The 16057-nt window shown below is 60.7% G+C and overlaps 2 protein-coding genes across 3 annotated transcripts; one reads left to right on the forward strand and one right to left on the reverse strand.

Annotated features, from left to right (window-relative positions):
* The first annotated feature begins 3585 nt into the window (after positions 1 to 3585).
* Positions 3586 to 9270, forward strand: LOC128820871 (uncharacterized). Of its 2 annotated transcripts, none has more exons than XM_054001704.1 (15): positions 3586 to 3809; positions 3909 to 4205; positions 4573 to 4637; positions 5081 to 5229; positions 5552 to 5699; positions 5945 to 6132; positions 6220 to 6357; positions 6633 to 6747; positions 6921 to 7061; positions 7256 to 7432; positions 7566 to 7721; positions 7881 to 7982; positions 8229 to 8331; positions 8604 to 8660; positions 8950 to 9270. In XM_054001704.1, the coding sequence occupies exons 2-15, from the start codon at positions 4085 to 4087 to the stop codon at positions 9147 to 9149; spliced, it is 1860 nt and encodes a 619-aa protein (XP_053857679.1). In that variant the 5' UTR covers positions 3586 to 3809; positions 3909 to 4084; the 3' UTR covers positions 9150 to 9270. The 2 variants fall into 2 exon arrangements, with proteins under 2 accessions (XP_053857679.1, XP_053857680.1); XM_054001705.1 differs by having other exon boundaries at positions 3996 to 4205.
* A 2905-nt stretch (positions 9271 to 12175) lies between these two features.
* On the reverse strand, positions 12176 to 15036 carry LOC128820874 (serine/threonine-protein kinase pim-1-like). The gene is made up of 5 exons (XM_054001712.1): positions 14376 to 15036; positions 14140 to 14190; positions 13569 to 13935; positions 12752 to 12931; positions 12176 to 12504 (listed from the first exon to the last, which is right to left on the reverse strand). Exons 1-5 carry the CDS (start codon positions 14940 to 14942, stop codon positions 12398 to 12400), a joined length of 1272 nt encoding a protein of 423 aa, XP_053857687.1. The 5' UTR covers positions 14943 to 15036; the 3' UTR covers positions 12176 to 12397.
* Positions 15037 to 16057: the final 1021 nt, after the last annotated feature.

The raw sequence follows: 16057 nt of genomic DNA on the forward strand, positions 1-16057 counted from the left end.
ATTTTTTTGTGTATGAAGAAAACTTTAGAGTCTATTGCAAATAGAGCCTGGGTTGTCCAGAAAGAAAAAGGGGAATATGTAGAGGAATTTCTCGTGGAACCAGGGCATGATATCCTAGATGATATTCATGTGCAGGAAGGTGCTGGCAAGAGCGTCCTGCAGGAACAAGGCTCTGGGCTCTTGCTGGAACAGCCTGGTTTTGCTGCCGTGACCCCAGGCAGGAGTTGAGGCAGGTGAAGAGGCAGCGGGCAGCTTGTGTTTGTAGAGGGCCTGGGGCTGCACCTCTGAACCTCCACCTGGAAACACACTTGGGGGAATAGGAGCTACAGCTGGAGTGCCTGTCCTGAAAGGACCTGAAGTCATTCAGCCTTGCCAGCTTTTCTTAAGAGTGTGTTGGTGTTCCCCAGGAAAGCTACACGTTTGGGGAAATGCCTTTGGAGGAAAGGGGCTTGCTTCTCAAGGGAAGTGCTTCCCAGGGAGCTCCCAGGGAGGCAGGTGCAAGTGTCCCCCTTTGTCTCTCTGTGGTCCTTTCAGTCTTTGAGGCTCATTGCACTTGGCAGAGGGGCAGGGCAAGGGAGAAGGCTGTGAAGAGCAGGTTTGGCATCCGCCTGGACCTATGCAGACCAACCCAAGCACCTGCAGCAGGGTGTGTTCCCCCCTTTGGACAGAGGTGTGAGCAGGAGCGCCTCTGTCCAGCCACGAGCCCCAAAGCTCTCTTTGAGAGCTGTGCATTAAAATGCCTTTATGCATACACTTTTCACATCTTCCCTGTCTGCTGGGTTTCAACTCTTGGCAATATGCATTTGCCTCTTGCTTGGTGGAAGCTGCTGTGGCCCAGGGCCAGCACAGAGCTGGGCTGTGTGGACCACGTAGCGTGGAGAGTCTTGTTTGATCTTGGTGTGTCCCTGGCCTCAGAAAAGGCTGGGAAGGTTTGCCTCCCAAGGCGTCCTGCTCATTGGCTCTCCCTGTGCATCTTGGAGAGAGCAAGGTAGGCATTTCTGGCAGCTGGGCATCAGCAGGCCTTAAAATGGGGCTGTGTTGTGGAGCGAGCCCAGCTGAGATACCCTGAGAGGAGCCCAGTGCTCCTTGCTCCCCTGTGCTGACATGTGAGCGTTTCTCTGGTTTCGGGATGACCCTGGCTGTGTCAGGGGGGGCTACGTGGACACGAGACAGCCGGTCCCGTCCCGCTGGGTCCCAGCAGTGCCTCACAGCAGTCCTGCATCCACGTCAGGATGCTGGCCAAGAGAGGTCCTGGAAGCTGAGGCAGCTGATTTTAAGCTGGTGCAGGTGCCTACAGGTCAAGGTCAACGGTGTTCCCTCAGGATACAGCAGTCCTGAGGGGTCTCCCTTATTCAAAGAAATCGGCAGACAAATGCACTGTCTGCCAAAAGCCCTTTTACTGACCTGGCAGGAGGGCAGGGGTCTGCACCCACCAAAATGTTTCTCCACCACCTATAAATTTCAGGGGGTTGATGTAGGAATTGTATCAAACATACCATCCATCTTTACACTGCTGAGGTGATTCGATAGGCAGGGGGTTAGAAATACATTGTGTCAGATTGCTGTACTTGAAGCTGATGTCCAGGCCCTGGCCAGGAGCCGTCTCCATGCCCCAAAGCAGCACAAAGTCTTCCTCACGGCTTCCCTGCACAGGGCTGACTCCACACTTGCCCTTAGTTCTTCTGGTAGACTATGGCTAAAGCTTTTTGTCAAGTCACTCTCAGGTCAAGTTAGGCCTGCCAGGTTTTTCTTATGCTAACTGCTGCTAAGTACTTCAGTGTGTCTGTGCTCATTACTTGTTTACTCATGTGAATTGCTTGTGCTTCCTTCTGTCAAACAAAGGCCTTGTTTCCTTGCCAAAGGTGCCTGAGGCCACCCGCTCCTTGTGGCAGCAGTTGCTTTCCTGTGGAATGTTCTACCTCCCTGAGAGTAAAGAGGGAGCTGGAGAAAGAGCTTGCCAGGCTGCTCTCCATCCTTCCCCAGCACTCCTGGTTCAGTGGAGAAGTCCGAGCTGAGCACAAAGGTGCAAATGGAACAGCCGTGCACAGGAAGGCTCGGTGGGAAGGATGATGCAGGAACCATAGGCCTGGCAGCCTGAGCTTGCTCCAGGGGAAGGCCTTGGAGCAGATCCTCCTGAGTGCCATCCCACGGCACCTGCAGGGAACCAGGGCATCTGCTGGAGGCTGGGAAAGCTCTGTGGAGGGACGGGGACAGCTGGGGCTCCTGGCAGGGTGTTGAGGGCTTCTGTGCAGGAGTTTGGGGGGGTTGTTGCTGGTGGGGTGTTGGAGAAGGAGTTGTGTGGAAGGGGAGAGGTCTAGGCTGGAATTTGTGTCAGTTGGAAGGCAGCATCTGTGCTTTGGCATAGCTTTGGTTAGGGAGGGCAGAAAGAATATCTGTGACTTTTCCTCTTCATGCTCCTGATTCTGCTGCAGGGAACAAGAGGAGAGAGCTGCACTTTACTGGCCACTTAGATATCTGTACCAGGGGGAGGATTCGCCCTTTTGCCATCTACTCATTTCTTTGGGCTACTTTTGTACCACTGAGTAGACTTTGATTTCTTGAGAGCTTTTATTCCTTAAGAGAATTAGGATATTATCATCCCTTCATAGAAAACCAAAGAATGGCCCTTGTTTTTGCCCTTTTTTTGTGTAGTGTTAGGTTCTGTGAAGTGACCCTCAGTGGATGAGGTTAAGGCAAATGAGTTGCTGCTCTGAGATGGGAAGCAAAATTCCAAATCTTCACCTCCTCAGGCCATCCCAATTAATTTGGGAAGTTTGCAATTTTTTGGAACTACTTGAGTTGAACAATGGGAAGGAAAGCTTTCCTGAACTGAGGATTCTTATTTGCCAGATTCTTCCGTGCCTTGGCCACTAAGGTGTTTTTGTGCAGAAGGCAAGAACTTCAATGAGAAAATAATTTCAGCACGGAGTAAGAGCTTCTGACAGCGACCAAGTGTTGCCAGCAGTTGCTCCAGGTGCTCCTGCCAAGAGCCCCTGCAGGCAGGAGCGCAGTCCCCAATGCACGCGGGCTTTGGCTCCCTCTGGCACAGAAGCCCCCCACAGGCACAGGTCTCTGGGGCAGGAGAAGGGCACCAGAGCTACCAGGGCCCGGGGGGTGGCAGGTCTGCTTGGGCAGGGACTCTGCCACACCTGCTGATGTCAGCGCTCCCCGGGCCCCAGGGGTGCGAGCAGCATTGGTGCCCTGGCCCACACGTTCCTTGTCTGTGTCACACCCGCGGGTTTAGGATGGCCACCAGCCGGGACGTGTCCCAAGGAGGCCGTGCCAGCTTCTGTGGAAGGCCCTGTGCCCTTCCCAGCACAGCTGCGTCGGCAGCCCTGGGGGCTCCTTCTGCTGCCCTGAGCCCGCTGAGCAGGGCAGCGTTTGCTGATGGTTTCAGCCGTTCCTAAAGAGCCTGTCGGGCTGTCTTAGACACTTGGGGTGAGGAATTCCTTCCAACATGGGCCACTTTGGGTGGGTCAGGGGTGGCCCCAGGGCAGGGGGCAGTGTTTGCAGGGGCCCTTTGTGACACGGTGCTGCGTGGTCACCGTGTCATGGAACGGGACAGCGTGTCCAAGGGTCCTTTGTGACACGGGGTGACATAGGAGCTGGCGGTGACAAGACCACGCCAGAGTGCTTGGAGCACGCGACGGGACAGGACGGGACAGAGCGGTGCCGTGAGGAGCCCCCGCACAGTGCACTCGTTCGTGTCTGACCCGGAGCTTTTCCCAGGCGTTATTCCTGCAGCTGTCCTCGAGGCCAGACCACAGGACTTGGTGACCTGTGGCCTTCCTGAGGCTTCTCTTCTGCAGGTGCCCTTGAGGGCAGACCGTGGGACTCGCTGCCCCGGAGGCATCTCCTATCCTTGCCACTGGTGCCCTCGAGTCCTGACCACAATCAATCCTTGACAGGAGTCTCCTGTCCTTGTGGCAGGAGCCCTCAAGACCAGAGTGCAGGACTTGCTGTCCTGTAGCCTTCCTGAGGCTCTTCTCTTGAAGGTGCCTTCCAGGCACGACTGCAGGACTCGCTGACTCGGAGCTTTTCCGAGGCATCTCTCCTGCAAGTAGCCTCAAATCCAGTCACTGCCATGGAGCAGAGATCCCTGAGAGGGCCCAAGCTGGCCTGGGTGCAGGAGGAGGAAGAAGGCCCTGGAGCTGCCCCAATAGTGGAGATCAAAGAGGTGGTGCGGTTCAAGACTCTACAGGAGGGTGAGTGGCAGAGCTGGGCTTAGGGTTGGTGCCTGCAGCCAGCTTGGCACCATTCCATCCCATCCCACTGCATCCCATCCCATGGCATCCCATCCCATCCCATGGCATCCCATCCCATCCCATCCCATCCCATCCCATCCCATCCCATCCCATCCCATCCCATCCCATCCCATCCCATCCCATCCCATCTCCTGAGGACATGCCCACGGACAGGACAGAAGAGGGGCCGGGCAGACACCCCGCAGTGGCCGTGCTCCATCCCCTGGGGCATCCCGGGGCTGTCCCTGCCTGGGGAGCTCAGGGCTGGGCTGTGTTCTCCGGCCTCTCCCGCAGCCCCTCAGCTCTGGCTGCGCTCGCTCTTTGCCAGATGCAGCCGTGGACCGCACACAAGAGCAGGACCCCGCCCGTGGCCTCTTCCGCAGAACAGTGGAGGTACCTGCAGCCATCCCCACCTGGGCTGGGCCTGCTGGCACCGCTCAGCCGAGCACCGCGCTTGGAGCATTCCGTGGAACATCCCTGGCTTCCTGCCCTTCTCCTACACTTGGTTTGCAAATTCATCAAGAGGATTCAGGAGGAAGAGCCCAGCACCATGGGCAAAGGGCTCAGAGCATATTCACACACCTTCAAAACCAAGACCTGTGCTGCCCCGCTGGAATATGCTCATAGAGGAGGGGTTTTGCAATCCAAAGCAAATAAGCAGCCTGTGGCCAGGGTTTGATCCTCCCAGGAATTGCTTGGCCTCCCAAGCCACGCCCGCTGGTCACTGGAAGCCTTTGAGGCCATGGCAGTGTGGTGGGAAGGGAAGCACTTCTCTGGGGAAGCTGGGGACATTCCTCCTTCTGGCAGCTTTCCAAGTCTCCCCGTGCCTTCTCCAGGTGCCCGCCATGGTGAGGTACATCCACGAGTGGCTCATGGACAATCAGTTTGCTGAGCAGAGGCTGATCAGGGCCCTGCTGCATCTCACCGAAGAACAGCCTGCTGATGTAGTAATGACACTCCTGTGTGTGGCCCCATCCTGTGACAGGTATGGGGCCACCTGCCCAGAGGGCTCAGGGCTCCCCAGCCCATCAGCCTGTACAGCCTGTCCCAGATGTCTGACCAACAGAGAGTCCCCAGGGCCCTCTGGCTGCTCCCTTTGCCAGCCCTGGCACCTCAGCCCCCGAGCCTGCTGCCATGCTCCCTCGCTGCCCCTCAGGGGCCTGTCCCCACAGGCCTAGGCTGCCTGGGCGCTGCTGGCGAGGGGCAGTGGGCAGAGGCAGAGCCGGCAGCCAGCTCAGGTCCCTGCTGCTGCCCAGGCCACGGTGCTGTGTCCCAGATCCCACTGAGACAGAGCTCTAACCCCACAGAGCTGCTTTCACCATGTGGAAGAGCATCATGTGCTCTCCCAGGACTGCCGAGCCAGTGCAGCTGATGCTCCTCGATGTGCTGGGGAGTTGGCCAGAGCACAGCACGTTCACCTCTGATGGGGACAAAACGGGTGTCTTTGTCCTGGCTGTGAGTTTCTGCAACTGGACTTTGCTGGCCCCAAGGCCACCTGCCCAGCAGCTCTCCATCCTCCTTGCCCCACTGCATCTCCCTGCCTCAGGCGCTGGGCTGAAACCTGGCCTCGGGGCAGCTTCAGGGGCACCAGGCCCGCTGCTCCCCCTGCGTCTCTCCGGGCCTCTCCCTCCCGTGCTCGGGCCCTGCCACACCGACACCTCGGCACTGAGCGCTGTCTCGGGGGGCTTTGTCCTTTGCAGGCAACTGTGGTGATGTGGGAGATCCTCCAGGTGCCCTGTGTCCCACATATGGTGACGGTGTATTTCCCCCACCTACTTGTGCATCTGCTCTTCCAAGTGTTCTTCAGCACTCTGGATATGCCAGAGGAGGTCGATACCTTCTGGAAGGGATGCCAGCAGCAATACGGCCTTGCCACCAGCCCCAACAGGTACTCCATCCCACTCCTCTGTCCCTGCCACATCCCTGGGCAGGAGCCAGTGCTCCCAGCGTGACCTGGGCTTTGCTCTGCACGCAGGTTTGCAGTGCGGACCCTGAAGTCCCTGCTCTGCCAAATGGAGCACGAGGATGTGGTGCTGGCAATGGAACGCAAGCGTGGCTGGGACACGCTGCTGTGTGCTGACACCCACCACTATGCCGTGGGTCTGCTGGCCAGGTGAGACCCCCTTCTCCCCGCTGCCTCTGACATTTGTGCTCTGTGCCCAGGGTGCCCCACACAGTCCCAGAGGTCGTGGGCCAGAGGGCCTTGTCACCGAGGCACAGCCAAGCAGACTGGAAAAGGCTGGCAGAGGAGGGTACCCACAAGGAGCCGCCTCCCAAATAGCCCAGGGCCCCTTGCAGGATGCTGGGGAAAGACCAGACCTCTGTGAGTCCGTCCTGGGAGAGGTTTGTCCCCCGGCCCAAAGTCTTGGTTACTTTTTCTCCTGCCAGGGAGATATCCCGTGTCTCCATCCCCTTGTGCTCCCGGATCGCTCGCTACCTGCTCCAGCTGCTCAACACACTGGAGCCACGCTGGGAGCTGCCCGCCCTGGCGTTCCTTGTGGAGGTGAGCCTGATGGCCAGCGCTGCCTCGCTCAGCTGCCTCCCAGCTCTCTGTTCTCTCGTAGCTGCAGCTGCCTGGGACGGGTGCCCGCGCCCTGTGCTGCTGCCTGGGCCCAGCCCTGTGCGGTTCCGGGCTCCTGCCGGCCGGGTCCCCTGTCACTGCCCTGTGCCTTTCAGGTCCTCGAGTGCCTGAACTTGAGTGGAGGCAGTGCTAACAGAGTCCTGCAAATCTTGTCAAGGCACCTGCACAGCAAGTGCAGGGACAGGCGTCGCCTGGCGCTCAGGGCCCTTCTCAAGCTCATTGACAATCCCTCGATGGTGAGAAGGGGGCAGCGGCTGAGACTGCGCTCGGGAATGCAGTCGCTTGGGCTTTGCTGGGCTTTAGGCACTGGGGCAGCTGCTCCCAGCTCTCCTGCCTCCTGCTTCAGCTGCCCAAGTGCTCCGCAACAGCCCTTTGGCCTCTAGGCCCTGCGGCAGCAGGATGGCGTTTCACAAACTTGTGTTCCGCACAGAGTGAAAAAATGGGGAGCCTGACTGAAAGTCTTGTGGAGCTCCTGTGCGACGCAGATGGAGAGATAGTTAGCATGACAGTCATGCTCCTCAGCTTTATCTCCCGGGACAAGGACATGCTGATAGGCAGCTCCATTGCACTGCAGCTGGTTGAGGCGCTCCTGCCACTCTTTGACCACGTAAGGCTCGCTGCCTCCAGCCACAGCCACTGGCTGCTGCCCAGACACTTTGTGCCCTGTGGATTTCCAGGCCTGAGCCAAGCTGAGCCCCATGCAGCCGATGCTCAGGTCTTTTTTTCTTCCTTTCATACAGGACAATAGCCAGGTGCAGCTGCTCTCCATCCTGCTCTTCCAAACATTGGTGTCTCTTCCACTGCAAAAGGACAAAAAGGCCCTGAAGACACACGCGCGCCAGAGCCTGCTGCCACTCTTCTTCCACTGCCATGATGAGGATGGGCGTGTGGCACAGGTGAGGACTCGTGGGCTGCTGCTGTCCCCCTGGGAGGCGGCTCAGCTGCCTCCTGCCCTGGCGCCTGCTGGGCTGCAGCCTCCTCCAGGCCTTGGCACAGGGACACAGGTCCTGCGCCCTGGGCTGTGGGGCCATCTCCGCGTCTCTGCTGCTCTCCAGGCTTCTCAGGAAACGCTGCTTTGTGTGGCCCAGTTCCTGAAGAGGAGGGATCTGGAAAAAGTGGTGAAGAAGAAGAAGCTGTGGAAGTTCACCGAGTGCCTGGTAAGGATGGTCTGGAAGTGCCAGCCTCAGGCTGGAGAATCCCCCTGAGCGCGGTGCTCAGTGTGCGGGGCTGGCAGCTGTGCCCCTGCCCGCTGCTGCAGCCAGAGGCGGCGCGGGCTCTTCTCCAGGCTCCTGTGGGCCCGAGCTCACGGCGGTGCGGGCAGGGCAGGCTGGGGCTGGGCGCAGGGAGTGCCCGGCCCAGGGGCTGAGCCTGCGCCAACCCTTCCTTCCTGCCGCTCTCTCCAGCTGGCAGACGACAGCAGCAGAGCGGCCGAGCACCTGCGCCAGGCCATGCCCTACCTGGAGAGCCCAGAGGAGCCCCTGCGAGAGGCGGCCATCAGGTTCCTGGGTGAGCCGCGAGGCCGGGCTCCCTCCCCGCCCCGCCGCAGCTCGGCCGCAGCCCCGCCTGCTGCCCCGGCAGCGCCATCTGGGCCCGGCGGGGTGGAGCCCCGGCTGGCCTGGGCGCTGCTGTCGCCCTCTCGCAGCCGTGCCCTTGGGCGGCAGCGTGCGGCAAGGGCCCGGCTGAGCCCTGCCGGGCCAGGAGGCCGTGTGGCCACAGGGCTGGCAGCGCCGCTGGCAGGGAGCTGTGCCGCTGGGCCGTGACAGGCTCTGTGTTGGCAGGGATGGCCGGGCGGCAGCTGAGGGGGAAGAAGGAAGAGCTCCAGCTCATCTGTGAGGGTGAGTGAGGGCAGCGGGCTGTCAGCGGGGGCTGGCGGGGGAGCTGCAAGCCGTGCCCCGGCTGCGCAGGGCTCTGCTCCCTGTGCGGACGAGGGGCGGCGTGGGCAGAGCACACGGAGATTTCAGGGCCACCTGGGGGATTCGTGGCCAGCAGCTTCGGGCTGATCCCGTTGGTCCCTGCTCCCTGCTGGCCGTGGCCGGAGCCGGCTGGGATGGCCCTGGCAGGGAGGTCTCCTCGGGTCCCCTCAGATCCGGGATCTGACCACGGCTCTGTTGCTCTCTCTTTCAGCCCTTGAAGGCACGGCAAATGACATCAGCGTCGCCGTTGGAAGCCTGGCAATTCAAACATTGTACGTCCTCCAGGCAGTAGAGAGAGCTGGATATTCCATCTTGGACAGCCTGCATGATCAGCTGCGCAGGGCATGGAGGACACGGCCTCGTCTCTTGGGGCTCGGCTGGCTGCGCTGCCGGAGCTGTGCAGAGTGCTGATCCCAGAGGCTCTGTCTGCTGGGGCCACCTGAGCCAGCAGGAATGTTTCCTTTGTTCAAGGTTATTCTTTCGTTCTTTTTGCTTTTCTGTAGCATAGAAATATAGGATGTGTTGTAATAGACAGACTCCCAGGATCTTTCTTTTGCTGCCCAGGCTCTGCAGGGCATAGGGGAAGAGGGAGCAAAGGGTGCCTGGGCTCAGCAAGCTGCCCAGGCACGTGCAGGCTTGCAGGGAAAATGGCCAGAAGCCCCTTGGCCTTTGGTGGTTCTGCTGAAGCCTTTGTGCTGCCAACAGAGCCGGTGGGCAGGGGCCGGAGTTCCAGGGATCCCTGTGAGATCGGTGCCTGGAGATGGCCACAAGCCCTGTCCCAGGCAGGAACCGCCATCTGTGTTCTCCTGCCCGTGTGTTGCTGGCTGCATTGCTGAGGGCTCCGAGGTGCCTCTGGATGGGGCTCCTCGGGAGCTCCTGTGGGGCTGCGGCGCTGCTGCCGGGCAGGTTGGCCGGGCTGAGGGAGACCCTGAGGGGATGGGGCCACCAAGAGATGAGGGGCTGCGAAAGCCCTGACAGGACAAGGCAGTGGGAAGGCACGGGGGGGATGTGGGAGGCAGTGGGTAACGTTGGCTCGAGGAGGAAAGTGGGTTGGAGCCAAACAGACCACTCAGCCCAATGTTCATGGGGCAAACAGAGAGCGTTTGTACTCAAGCCCTTCCTTCTAAGGGGCCTTTGAAAAAGCCAGTCTGGATAATTTCACTGGTCTGACCTCTGCGCCCCTTCAGATTCTGGCCTGTGAAATGCCTGCAGCCTTGGGAGAGATGTGATGGGCGAGGCCCCTGTCAGTCAAAGCAGGGGCTGGTCCATTCACCCAGTACAAGGCAGCCTGCACTGTGACACACGGCAACAGAGTGCCAGGCACAGCTGCGGGTGCTCCCCATGAACCTCAGCTCTGGGACCACTGTCTGCCCCAAGCTTCAGGGCTGCAGTGGGAGCTGGGCTCTGCCCTGGGGCCATCCTGCAGGGACAGCTGCAAACAGGGAGCATTCCCTTGCCACCAAGAGCCAAGCCAGGGCTGCAGGGCAGCTGCTCCAGCCCGGACGGCACTGTTGGGTGCTGCGCTCTGGGGCTGGGGCTCCCCGCACAGGGGACTGGACTGGTGTGCCAGAGGAGACAGAGAAGCTGCAGCTTCAGCCTAACTGAGGTGGGTGCATGGGCTGGGAAGAGTGGGGAGGCCCAAGGGGATTCACAGAGCTCATCCTGCTGAAAGGACAAGGAAAAGGGAGTGGGAGCTCAGCAGTGAGGAGAGCTGAGGGCTGGAGAGCAGCTCTGAATGCCACTAAAATCCAACCAGACCTCTGAGACATTGCTGCTCCTCAGCCAGTGACAGGATGAGTCCCTAAGCCGGGGGCTCGGCCTTCCTCATGGTGAGGCGCATCAAGGAAGGCAACAGTGTGATGGAGACTGCCACGGGCTGGGAACTCACTGGGGGAAAAGAGGGAGCAGTTGGGAAGTAAAATGCAGGTGGGGAGAGAATTGTTCAGCAAAGGCCTGAGCTACAGCTTGAGCAAGCTGAAAAATGGCATTTGGGGTCATCCCAGACTGATTTCATTTCAGAAGCTATTGAACAAGTTTAATTTTTGGGTGGTGGCATTTTCTCCCTTGGACGTGTGCACTCTGCAAACTTGAGCTGTGTAGCTGAAATGCTCAAGCAAGTCTGTGCTGCAGGTCACACCATTTCTTCTTTGGCCGATTGGGGCCCGGTGCTGAGCTCCAGCAGAGCCCTGGCAGAGCCCAGAGCAGCCTCAGCACCCGCAGTGCCCGGCTGCAAGGAGAGAAACCAGAAAGTGCCCCTCAGCTGAAGGCTCCTGTCCCCTTGTCCCAGCCGCCCGCGGTGCCCAGGCCATGCTGGCCGTGCCCAGAGCGGTGCCCAGAGCTGCCCATCACTGCTGCCTTTGGCAGCAGAGCAGGAGGGCAGGACATGTGCCCAGCCTGCAGCCAGCCACGGCACATCCAGCCCTCAGCAGCTGCCCAGAGCAGGATGCTCCTGTGCTTGCTGCCATCTCCCCAAAGCTCTGATCCCACCATGCCAAGCAGATGGGACCCACCTGACGCCATCCACCGCTGGAAGAAAAGCTGGTCCCAAACGATGTCCTCAGCCTTCTCCAAGGGCACGGCCCATCCACGCCACAGCTGCTCCCAAGCACTTCCCCATCCAGACTGGACCCCACCTAGAACGCTTCCTCTAGAAAAACACACAACAAATTATTGAAAGTAGATTACAGACTAAAAGGGGAAACAAGAAAAAAGGTCAAAAATCATATCTCTGTCTGGGGCTTGAGGAAGGCCCAACCCCTGCATGCCAGGGAAAACCCCACCCACGGGTGAAGGAAGCCCAGGCTTTCTCCCTTCCCCTGCACTGCCCCCCAAAATAAGAGTGATCCCAAAGCAAACAAGGGCAGGGGAGCAGCCCAAGCCCTTCCTTGCCTGCAAAGCAAAGCAGCCCCTGCACAGGTTCTGGAGTCCCACCTCTGCTCCCACCATGGGGGTTGGTTTGTGTTGGGCTGGCTGCCCCAGCCCCAGCCCCAGCCCGGGGCACGGTGGGTGGTGGGGGCTGTTGGCAGGGCCAGGAGCCCACTCCCATTTCGTACCCACCCCAGCCCATGCCCCGAGCCCTGCCAAAAGCAGCTGGGCAGCCGACTGAAGGATCAGCTGCATCCGCCCCAGCAAAGGGGGAACCTTTGGTTCCTGGCCAGGCTGTGCGATGCCCAAATCTGGGAGCATCCCCTGTGTGTGGACTCATCTGCAAATTCCCTGTGGAGCCTGGCTTTGGAGAAGGTGCCAGAATCAAAGTGACGTCATCTTCAGCCTGCCGGTGACCAGGTGGAGCAAGAGGTTGTCATCCTTGATGTTGTCCTCGCTGTCTCCAGCAGCAGCAGCCCCACCTGGGACAGCTTCTCCAGGGGCTCTTTCTCCTTCCCTGGGGCTGAGACCAGGCTGTCAGGGTTCTGCCCAGGGCCCCAGCTGTCAGGGAACCAAGGACAAGCAAAACCAGCTCAGATGGCGGCCACCAGTGCTGGGCAGAGCAGCTCCGCTCCAGCACAAGGGCTGCGTGTTCCCATCTGATGAGCCCTGGGCAGTGACACAGGCAGCACAAAAAAGTCTGGGTTCCTGTGCTTCTGATTGCCAAGGCGTGTGTGGGGCTGTAACTTACCAGGGCCTTGCATCAAAGTGTGCCTGTGGCTCTCTCCCTTCTTCTAGGGCAGATGAACGTCCTGCATCCAGGGATCACACAACAGCTCTTCTAACGAAGGCCTTTCCATGTCCAGCATGGATAAACACCTCCTGATCACATCTTGGCACTCTGGGCAGAGAAACCAGAACCCGCCGGTCAGTTGGAGAAGGCTCCTGTTGGCTTTGCCCCACTATTCCCATGCCCAGGCCATGCTGGATGTGCTCAGAGCTGGGCCTAAACTTTCCCATCAATTCCCTGTTTTGGAGGAGAGCAGGACATGTGCCCCCTCCTCAGCAGCTGCCAGAGCGGGATGCTCACGAGCTGCTGCTGTCTCCCAGCACTGGTATTGCCCCTGTGGCCACAGATTGGGATCCACCTGGAGAGAGCCGTTGTGGCAGCGAGAGCTGATGGTCCCAGCTGATGTTCTGGCAGCCCCTGAAAGGGTGCTCCCCGCAGACCATCTGGTGCAGCACGATGCCCAGGGACCAGACAGTAGCTGGCTTGCCGTAGTACCAGCCAAAATGCATCCATTCCGGGGGGCTGTATGACCGTGTTCCTATGGAATAGAGATGGGCTTCAGCAGGGGGATGCTGCTGCTCCCAGAGCCTGGCCCCAGCATCCCTGGGCATGCGGGGGCTGCCCCAGTGGCACACGGGGTGATCGCTGCCCTCTGGCCAGCACCTGGGACTTGTGTACAGACTTGGGGTTGGAAAAGAAGCCACTGGTCTTGAAAGAGGGCAGCTGAAGCCCTGGCAAGGCCCAAGTATGACAAGGAAAAACCCACTCAGTGCTGGGGAAAACCATGCCTTCATCCTCCCTGCCTGCATTGCCCCAAAGAACATTATGAATCCAAAGCAAACCAGGTGAGTGGAGCAGTCCAAGCCCTTTCTCACCTGCACACCAAACCGGCTGGGCCACAGGTTCTGGCCCCCCCTCTCTGCTACCCCCACCCACGGGTGTTTTTGTTGGGCTGGCTGCCCCAGCCCCAGCCCTGGGCAGAGTGGTGGGCAAAGGCTGCCAGCAGGGCTGGAAGCTGGCTCCCCACCCAGCCCTGCTGAAACGCAACTCGGCTGAAATCTCAGTGCCATCAAGGGCAGCAAAAGGGACAATCCCCGATGCCACAGCCAGCTTGGGCTAGGAGATGTTGGGCCGTGAGATGCTGGGACCGGGAGCACACCCCTGTGTGGACTCACCTGCAAAGTGAGTGTAGGCTGTGTCTTGCAGGTAGGTGCCACAGCCAAAGTCGATCAATTTAGCCTCCCCGGTGGCCAGGTCAATCAGGATGTTCCCTGGTTTGATGTCCCTGTGGAGGACCCCGCAGCTGGTGCAGTGCCGCACGGCCTCCAGCACCTGGCGGAACAGCTCCCGCGCCACCTCCTCGGACAGGAACCCCCGTGCCCGAATGAAATGGTGCAGGTCCTGAGACCGCTTTGGGCGCTCCAGCACCATCAAGATGTCGTTGGGGAGCTCAAGCCACTCCAGCAGCTGGACAACACCGGGGAAGCCAGTGGACACCTTGGCCAGCAGCACCACCTCCAGGGGTGCGCTGGTGCCGTCGGGCTGCGGGAGGAGCACGATGCCGTCAGTGGGGCTGAGGCCGTGCCGGGGCTCGGGAAGCCCTCACCCAGCGCGGGATGCTCTGCGCCCTGCGCTGGCCCCACGCCCGCTCTCCCTCGAGGCGTCCCGGCGGCTTCCACCCTGCCGGGCCCCGGCTCATCCCCGCCCGGCACGCCCCGGCTTCTGCCGCTGGCCCCGCTCACTCACCAGCTCGCCCCAGTGCAGGACGCGGTTCCGTGGCACCCTTTTGATGGCCACCTGCAAGCCAAGAGAAGCAGCGGGCTCAGCTCGCCGCCCGCCCTGCCCAGCCCCATCCTCCTCCTCCTCCTCCTCCTCCGCCTCCTCCTCCTCCTCCTCCTCCTCCTCCTCCTCATTCTCCTCCTCCTCCTCCTGTTCCTCCTTCGCCCCCTCCTCCTGCTCCCGCCGCTGGCCCCGCCGCTCACCGGGGCGCCGTCCGAGAGCCGCGTGGCCGCGAAGACGCTGCCGAAGCCGCCGCGGCCCAGCAGCGAACCCAGCCGGTACTGCTCCTTCAGGCCCTGCTGCGCCTTCCCTGCCGGCGGGACGCGGCTGTCAGCGCTCGGCCCGGGGCCAGGAGCGGCCCCCGAGCGCCCCTCAAGCGCCCCGGGCCGGCCATCCCCAGGCGTTCGCTCCTGGCAACGGGACAGCGGCGGCTCGGGGCCGGCGGCCGCGCTGCCGAGCGGCGGAGCTCGGGCCGGGGAAGCCGCAGCGGAGGCGACGGCAGCGGCTGTGCCGCCTGTGTCCTCCGCGGGGCCCGGGAGGAGCCGGCGCCGGGGCCGGGGCCGGGGCCGGGGCCGGGGCCGGGGCCGGGGCCGGGCTCGGGCCAGGCGGAGCCAAAGGGAGGCGATGCCGCCCCAGCCCCAGGCACTGATGCCCGCCCAGCAGCGCCAGCGCCAGCACGGCCAGAGCCGGGCGGGGGCGAGACGGCGGCGGGACGGCCGGGGCCGGGGACGGGACAGCCCCGCCCGGGGCCGGGGGCGGGCCGGGGGCATGGCCCGGCCGGGTATGGGGAGAGAGAGACCGGGAGAGGAGGGGACAGCGGGAACGGGAGAGCGGGAGAGGCTGCGGGACAGCGGGAGAGGGAGAGGAGGAGCAAGAGGGACTCCACAAAGTTGCTGCTTTCGCTGCTCTGTCTGCTGCTGCTGCCGCTGCTGCTGCTGCCGCTACTGCCGCTGCAACTGAAGCTCCGGGGCCGTTTGTCCCCGTGTCCGTTTGTCCGTTGCCCGCTCGCCCCCGCGCCCAGCCCCGCGCTCCCCGGGGGCAGCCCCTGAGCCTGTCCAAACACGGGAACTTTGCGCTGTTCAGGCCAGACCCAGAGTCTGGACTCCTGCACAGGGGCACAGGGATCCCCTCGGTCGCTGCTGTGCATTGTCCCTGCTGAGGATCAAACCCTGTCGGGGCACATTCCCTGAATGCAGAATTTGTACCTGACCCAAGCACTGCATTTAGTTTACAGCATTGCTTTCCAAGAAAACCAGGGGAAGGCAAACTGTGTCTAGCTCATGGTATTTGCCAGTGTCTAGACCTTGCCATGTCATGGATCTTAGAGGTGAGATGCATTTGGAATTCATGGCATAGAGAAGTAGTGCAAGATGGAAAAGGGGAGCATGAAAATAAATAGAGAAAAACATCTTGGATTGTTTCTTTCCATTTTCATTTCATTTCCTAAAAGCTGTTTCAGTTTTCCCGGACTCTACTCCTGGGAGTCCTGTTTGCTCTTTCCAAGAACTTTTCCTGGGGAATGAGGTGCAGCTTCTGTCACAAGATGTGCCACCAACTGCAGCTTCTCTTGACTTTCCACACTGTGTGTGCAGCACAACTTTTGCAGCAAAGCAGGACAAATGTTTGCGAAACTTGACAGCTTGTTCTTTCTCTTCCTTGTGGGCTGGGGAGCTGTGCCAATTCCTCAACGCGAGTCCACTCCAGCCAGGCCAGAACTCCTGTCAGGGGTCTGCAGGGTCCTTGTGACGGCCGTGAGGCAAATGAAGGAAAGTTTGGACCGTCTCTTACAGGGGGATGGCATGAGGTGGGTCCCGTCTGCTTGGCATGGTGGGATCAGAGCTTTGGGGAGATGGCAGCGAGCACAGGAGCATCCTGCTCTGGGCAG

The sequence above is a fragment of the Vidua macroura genome, chromosome 32 (genome assembly GCF_024509145.1).
Source record: "Vidua macroura isolate BioBank_ID:100142 chromosome 32, ASM2450914v1, whole genome shotgun sequence".
Classification (NCBI taxonomy): Eukaryota; Metazoa; Chordata; class Aves; order Passeriformes; family Viduidae; genus Vidua; species Vidua macroura.